This window comes from Eleutherodactylus coqui, chromosome 9, assembly GCF_035609145.1.
Source record: "Eleutherodactylus coqui strain aEleCoq1 chromosome 9, aEleCoq1.hap1, whole genome shotgun sequence".
Lineage (NCBI taxonomy): Eukaryota > Metazoa > Chordata > Amphibia > Anura > Eleutherodactylidae > Eleutherodactylus > Eleutherodactylus coqui.
Window position 1 is genome coordinate 152421870 of NC_089845.1, and position 8107 is coordinate 152429976.

At 41.0% G+C, this 8107-nt stretch overlaps 1 protein-coding gene across 1 annotated transcript; it reads right to left on the reverse strand.

Moving 5' to 3' along the window:
- Window positions 1–1437: 1437 nt before the first annotated feature.
- LOC136578714 (oocyte zinc finger protein XlCOF22-like) lies at window positions 1438–7618 on the reverse strand. Its single transcript, XM_066578892.1, has 2 exons — window positions 7582–7618; window positions 1438–2249 (listed from the first exon to the last, which is right to left on the reverse strand). Exons 1-2 carry the CDS (start codon window positions 7616–7618, stop codon window positions 1438–1440), a joined length of 849 nt encoding a protein of 282 aa, XP_066434989.1.
- Between the last annotated feature and the right edge of the window lie 489 nt (window positions 7619–8107).

The following is an 8107-nucleotide window of genomic DNA, read 5'->3' on the forward strand; positions in this document are numbered from 1 at the left end:
GGATGAATTTTATAAAAAGGAGCTAAGTGTAGAGTGCACCACCAAAAGTGTTAGAGGAATAACCTACCCTCTTAAATGACATCAAGATGTTAAAGGGGGATTACAAGCCAGGTCTGTCCAGACCTCAAAAAAGATCCTGGGTCTCGTATCTAGCTCCAATTCGGATGACTCCGTGTAGGAACTATTGGATGAAGAACTAGCAGAGAAAGGGGGCCTCTGATAATGAAGGAGGACAAAAAAAATACTATTTTGCTACAAGTGATATAGAGGAACTGCTCAAAGCAGTGAGAGATATGATAAGGGTTGAGGAGGTACAACAATCCAGGTCTATACAGAACAAAATGGCCGAAGCCTAGGATCACGCCGCTGTAGGATGGGGTTTTTGAAACACAAAACACTAAAACAATTAATTATGGATGGATGGAGTGAGACAGTGAAGAGGTTATCTATTTCACAAGAATTTAAAAGAGACAGACTCTTTCTCTCCCAAGGATGTCAAGATAGGAGAGGAGATCCCAAAAATTGATGTGCAGGTGACAAAGGTAGTAAAGAAAACCTCCATAGCCTTTGAGAATTTTTCAAAGCTTAGGGATCTCATGGAAAGGAAGATAGATGCACTAATAAGAAAATCTTAGGAGACCACATCCTACACCCTTGAAACAAATATTGCTGCGACCTCTGTTGCATGCTCTATGTATATCTGGCTCCCCCAGCTAGACAACTCCAGATGTGCTGTTATGACTGGATAATTTGGAATATAGGAATCATGTCCTACCATTAATTTTGCTTCTACGAGTCCATCATGACACCTCTACTTACCCACCCTTAAGTTGTTTTAATAATAATGATATATGTGACGTAATGTGGTACAGATTATTTCTGTTAATAAATGATGAAATCTATATCCATTGTAGTCATTCACTGGAGATGGGTAGGTTAGGGTAAAACTCTCCTGCCTGTCTCTACAGAGGTCAGAGGGCAACCTCCGTGTATTGTAATGATGGATTTGCGGAAACCGAATTAACGGTTGGACATAATTCCTATATTTTCTGTCACCCTTGATTCTTCTGAATAAATTAATAAAAAGCAAGGTTCATGGTGATGAATCAGCACAAGGCTGTTTTTTCTTATCCGCCATACTTCCTTCTTGTATCGTGCTTACAGCTGACCTAAGGGAAATAAAATTTGGGTGTCTGGCAGATCCAGGCTAATTGCATCCAAAAATAAACACAATTTAATGTCTATAAAGAACCTATGGCATAAAAATCTTTTTTTTTTTTTGGCTGTAATAACATTTCCCATATTCCAGAGAATGTGGTTTCTTCTTAAAGTGAATTCTCTGATGTTACAAAATTTAAATTTTCCTATACAACATTTTCCACATGTAGAACATAAAGACGGCTTAAAATCTAATTTACTTGAAAAGCATTACTCACATTATGAGCATGAAAACAGCTTTTCTCCTGTATGAATTTTCTTATGTTTATTAAAAGCTGAGTTATTTGCAAAAAATTTCCCACAATCTAAACAGGAATACGGCTTCTCCCCAGTGTGAATTCTCTTATGTATACCAAGACCCCATTTATCTGCAAAGCGTTTCCCACATTCTGAACATGACTTTTCCCCAGTGTGAATTCGCTCATGTCTACTTAGACGTGATTTATAAGTGAAACATTTCCCACACGCTGAACATTTAAATGGCTTATCTCCTGTGTGAATTCTTCTATGTGAACCCAGAGCTGAGCTGTCTTTAAATTGTTTCCCACATTCTGAACATGAAAATTCCCGCCGTGTGTGAATTCTCTCATGTCTAGTAAGATAAAATTTAAAGGTAAAACATTTCCCACACTCTGAACATTTAAATGGCTTCTCTGCTGTGTGAGTTTTCTCATGTCTAATAAGAAGGAATCTATAGGTGAAGCATTTTTTACATTCTGGACATGAATGTGGCCTCTCTGCTATGTAACGTCCCTCATGGTCAACATCATTTAATTTCTTATTTAAACAGTTTCCAGATTCACCAGATTGAAACCTTCTTCCCCCTTCCTGACCCGCACTTGTGGTAGCCATCTGTGATTGGTCTGGAGTAGGTTCCTTGGGATTAGATGATAGATCTGTACCGTGAAATCCTGGTTGTACATTAAGGGTAATGAGGTTTTCTCCTGAAGAGTGCTGAGGGATATACTCATCTTCTATTTTATGATGTACTGATAACGTGAGGTTTCCCTTAGAGTTCTCACTGGGATTTTCTGTTAGGATTAAAAATGAATTTTGTTAAATTTTTGAAACCACACACACAAATTTTAGAACTTTCCTACTAAAGTATGCTCACACCAAGAATTCGGAGCAGATTTCCCACAGCAGGAAAATTCCTAGTCTGTCTCCACAAGATGGTATGGATCTGCCATGGACGTCACTCCTAATTGCAAGGGTGAAATCTGCAGTAGATACGCACCAAAATCTACACCATCTAGTGTGGATTTGCAGATGAAACTACACAGCCAATTTCCCCCATGTGTGAACATATCCTTAGGCTTAAAACAGACAAGGTTTTTGATTAAGGTGCAGCTTTGTGTGGTAAATATAGCTTCACAAGTAATAGGAATCACTGAGATTACATACTAGTTATACTTTATGAGCCCAGTGAGAGACGACCTCCACCCAGACGGGAAACAGGATGGGGAACATCCCCATCATCAGTCTATAGCAACATTCATGGAGCCAGCAGACTGTATTTAATGGTGGATGACTGTCTACTATATATACAGGGAGAATCAAAAAGAATGGTACAAAAATAAAGCTTTCTGAAAACTGTAAAAAAAAACAAACAAAACAACAACAAAAAAAACCCGTTTGTTTTGTTCAGAGTAAACATACATGGTCCAGCTTTCATTTTAAATGCTGTTTTTGAAAAGTGAAAGGCAAGCTGATCTGCGATTGGTTGTTATGGGCAACAAAGACAGTTTCTCTTTTAGAGCTCCTGCACACGGGCGGATTTGATTTGCGCAATCCGGGGCCAGTGGCTGCCCCCAGATTCCGCAGCAAATACCACCTATAGCCTCCTATAAAAAGAACCGCTGCTTCCTGCACACGAGCGGAAATCAACTGCAATTTCCTCTCGCGGCAGAAAAAAAATAAAATCGCAGCATACTTCATTTCTGTGCGGGATATGTATGGATGGCTTCCATTGAAGTCAGTGGAAGCAGTCCGTCCCACAGTCCTTCTGAAACCATCATTGCAGAAAGGTAATGGGAGCCTCGTCATCACCTAGTGATGGCACGGCTTTATCTGTACTGCGCATGCGCACTGGCGCGACGGCCGGCGCTTCGGCGGTACAGATAAAAGAAGAATCCGGACAGGTGAGCGGGGTCACCGGCAGGACACAGGGTCAGATCCTGCATTCCGGATTCGACCCGGTCATGTGTAGGAGGCCTTAGACGGTTTTCATAAATCTGCCCAAAAGTCTTTAACCCCTTGATGCTTTTGGATGTACAAGTACAATCCCAGACGCTGGAGGGCGTACGGAGTGAGTTAGGGAGCCTTTCTTGCCACAAATAGGGAAGGTGCAAGCTGTTTCTGAGAGCTGACACTCATGGCGGTTAACCATTTAACCCCTTGAGTGGCACGCCCGGAAAAGTTCCGGGGACGAGCTCCACTGCTCATAGCACCATAGCCCGGAAGATTTCCTGGCTATGTATCACTATGGGAGCTGCAGAGCACAATGCCACAAGCTGTGACAGTGTGCTCTGCCTGCACAGACCCACAGAGAACAAAGCAAGGGCTTTGAAAAACCAGCAGAAGATATTGCCGACATGTCGGCAACCTCCTGCTTTGTTTACAGGTTGCCATAGAGACCATCGGCTTGTCAGAAGCAAGCCGATGGTCTCTGTGGCAGGGAGAGCTGGTTGTTAGCTGTCAGAGGACAGCTAGGTACCAGCTCTTACAGCAGGGATCAGAGAAAACCTCCGATCTCTGCTGTGTTAACCCTTTACATGCTGCAGTCTATGTGACTGCAGCATGTAAAGGGTTGTCACTGCAGCATGTAAAGGGCTGTCACCATCGGACCCCCGGAATGTGATCAGGGGTCCTGATGGGTCCCTGTGGAAGTCCCCTAAAGGGACAAAAAAAAATAAAATAAAAAAAATTAAAAAAATTAAAAAAAAAACACTTGTCTCCCTTTACTTTGTAAAAAATCAAAAATACAATCACACATGTGGTATCCATGCGTCGTAATGACCCAGAGAAGGAAGTTAATACATTATTTAACCCCTTAATGACATGGCCCCTTTTTTTCTTTTTTCCCCATTTCTTTTTTTCCTCCCCCCTGTTTAAAAAAATCACAACTTGTCCCGCAAAAAACAAGCCCTCATATGGCCATGTCAATGGAAAAATGAAAAAGTTATGGCTCTTGAGACGCAACTGCAAAACTAGTTGAAATTCAATGATTAGACCATTTTAAAAAACCTGCCCTGGTGGGCACGACAGGGTGGTAGGAAACCTGCCACTCAAGGGGTTAATTGCCTGGAGTTTGAGGGTTCCAAACAGCCCACCCACAATAAGAACACTAGATGCAGTTTGCTTGCCAAGGCAGCTGTAGGCCTTCTGAAGGTCCCCAGGGCTACCATGAATGAATGCCTATCAACGCATGGCTTAGAACATCTTAATAGACTGCCTGTCAAAATGTTCTATAGCGTAATACTGTGGTATTAAATTATACTGTATGAGCGATCACACGCTTACAGCATTAACTCTTTTTTTATTATTAGAATACATAAAAAAGGTAGCAGAAAGCTTTAAAAAAAAAAAAAAACTGGGATTATTCTTACCGTTAATTCGCTTTCCATGAGTCAATCATGACAGCACACATGGAGGTTTCCCTCTTGATCTCGTTGGGTCAGGAAGAGGAGAGTTCAAAAGGCCACCTCCCACCACCATTCTCCAGTGGCTTAAAATTATCACAAGGGATACATGGCACAATCATTTTATTGCTGCTGAAACCACCACATTGTTATGTCACATGTACAATATACAATCATCTACAAGGCAGGGCAAGTATATGCTGTCATGATGGACTCATGGAAAAGGAATTAACAGTAAGAATTACAGTTTTACCATTCCGTCCATCCTGACGGCACATGGAGGCAATACCAAAGTATCACTGTAACATTAGGGGGGACTACGGCCTGGAGGACCTTCCGCCCAAAGGCCAGCTCCCTACCAGAATAGAGATCCAAGCAATAGTGCTTACAAAAAGGGTGGATGCTAGATCACATTGCAGCCTTACAAATCTGCTCTGTAGAGGCTTCATTGTGTTCGGCCCATGAGGAAACAAGAGCCCTCGTAGAGTGAGCCCTTATCCCCTCCAGGGCCGATAGGTTTCTGGATTGATGTGCTGTGGAGGATACATATATGAGGTGAAATGTATTTTCCTGAATGTATATACCATGAATGTATATTCCTGAATTGCTGTTTTGATCCATCTAGTGATGGTATTTTTGACGCTACTTTCCAGTTATTTTGACCCTGGAACTGAAGAAACAGGTTATCTGACTTCCTAAAAGTTTGGGAGACGTCCAACGTCTAGATTATGTAGGCGGCATCCTTTGTCATTTTTAAAATTCTGACAAAAGGAGGGCAGAATTATTTCTTGTTCCATGTGAACAAGAAACCCCATGTGGTTTGCACTTTGCAGCAGCTTGGAGCGGTCTCATACTAGAAGGTAAACTCTAACAAGTCACAAATAAATGATGGGAATCCAATTGTCAAAATCAGACGAGAGTTCGTTATGAACCAACTCCCCATTTCAATGGTGCCCTACATCCCTACCTTATTTAGGTATAAGGTTAGTTCCCTCAACAAGTGATGATCTAGCTGTAAACTTACCTCCATTGAAAAAATGTTGTTACAGAAAGAATTAGACCGAGTGGCTAAAATTTGAACCTAGCTGGATCGGTAGAATATTATACAAAATGCTTATTCTTCTTTGCATTTTATACCTCCTTAGAACTATTCCCTTGACCATTCCTGAGCCAATTTCCTCAGCACTCCACCACCAAATAAATAAATATGCCAAGGAGTGAAACCCAGAGTGGCTTTCTCTATTTTGACTAAACCCTTAAAATTTGGAGGTATGGGACTGCCCAACCTTTGCAATTATCACAAAGCCTTTTTGATTGACCAAAACAGGCACTAGTGCTCCACGGATTCAAACAAAACCTGAGCCTCTATTAAATCATTCCTGATGGATGTTTCTTATAGAGAGCTTATCCATTGGCAAACTCGGTGCAGATCTAGAAACCCTCCCACGAGCCCTCCAGTAGTGGGAGCTACTCTGCAAGGGTGGAACACAATGTGCTCTAAGACGAACTTGGAACCAAATTTGACAACAAAAATCCCACTTCTACTACTTAGCTTGAAGAATCTAATACCCAACCTTTCTTTAAACAATTGGCTGCACAAAGAAACTATGACCATCCCAGACCTGTATTGGGGAGACGCCTTCCTCTCCTTCCCCCAAATGCTGAAAAAATATGAAATTCCAAATTCTGAGCACTACACGTATCAGTAACTACCTGAACAGTCATGCAATCAGTCTCTTGCTCGACCTTACCAAACCCTCTAAATGGCATACTAAATGCGAATACGACAGTACGGAAGAAACTTACAAAAGTTATTTACAATCACCTAACACTCATTCTTTCAAAGAGATGATTAACTTCCTGAACTGGAAAAAAGATTTTAATAAAAAAATCTATGCCATCCTCCTGGTGTGAAGCTCTAAAATGTAGGTTTGTCTTGTCTGATTGCTAATCCTCTTGGGATATAACAACAACGTGTGTACTCGGAGGAATTGGTGTTGTGCCCTATATGTGGATTTTTTAGCAATATATTAATAAAATATTATATTTTAATTTTGTCTAAACTGTGAAGGGCTTTTGACTTACTCTTAGACTTTTCTGCCTCTGAATAAAATTTATAGTTTTTAGGTATATAGAGCAATATACATGAATATATCAGTTATTTTCTGATAAGGATTGTTATTTGGCGTGAATACCATTCCCTCCGTAGTATGTGTATATGTATTAGCGTTCTCTGTCCCAAAAGAGCGTGTTCATAAAGTTTAATGAAGGATTGGAAAGCACGTTGCGCTCCATAGTTAGGTCCCATAATCATTCTAAGCTGTGGGAGGAGAGCTTCTCCTGTGTCGATTGCGACAGAATGCTCCCACATGACAGAGGCTATGTAAGTTTCCTCTATTTATATGCATGTATGTGTATTAATTTATTATGTATGCTTGACAAAAGGTACGAATTTACAGTGCCGAAACGCGTAGCATTGGAATAAAAACTTTATGCATTGCACCATCATGTATTAGTGCTACTTTGGACCCTTGGAGCACGGTGCCTTTTTATGCAATCTGGACATAATTTGAGAATTTATGGGTGCTGTCATGGAGACTCCCTGAACACCCGATTACCAGTAAGTCTAATTAACTTTTGCCTATCGTCTCCACGACAGCACCACCTGAGATGTACCAACTAAATTCTTGTCAGGGTGGGACTCTGGCTGAGAGGACTTTACGGCCAAAGGCCAGATCCTCATTCGTCTCAATGTCCATTTTGTAATGTTTGGTGAAAGTATGGGGTCTTTTTCATACTGCAGCCATACATATTTGTTCTACTGATGCCGAGGTTCGTTTAGCCCAAGAATTGGATACCGCTCTTGTGGAGTGGGCTTTAAGGCTAGCTGGGGCCATTTTATTTCTTGCCACACAGGACTCTGTGATGGCCAGGCGGATCCATCTACAGAGTTCTTTGCTGCCTTTTTCTCCCTATTGGGGCCAAAAACTGGATAAAGAAGTTATCGTCCTGCCTCCACTGGCTTTTGGAGCTAATATATTACAGAACTGCTCTCCAGACAATTATTCTCGTTCTTGATAATTCTTAGGATTATTTTAAAATGAGAGAATTATTATGTCTTGTGACCTATGAAAGGATGACACTACTTTAGGCATAAAGGCACGGATCTAATTTCAATATTATCTTACTTTCAATGATTCTGAAAAAAATCTGGCAAATGGATAAGGTCTGTAAGCTTGCTTATTCTT

Bases quoted from the DNA above. Each gene is read 5' to 3' on its own strand.
- LOC136578714 (XM_066578892.1), bottom strand. From the start codon at position 7,618: ATGGACATTGAGACGAATGAGGATCTGGCCTTTGGCC. The intron at 2,250-7,581 runs GTAAAGTCCTCT...TAATCCTAACAG, and splicing joins TGAGGATCTGGCCTTTGGCC to AAAATCCCAGTGAGAACTCT.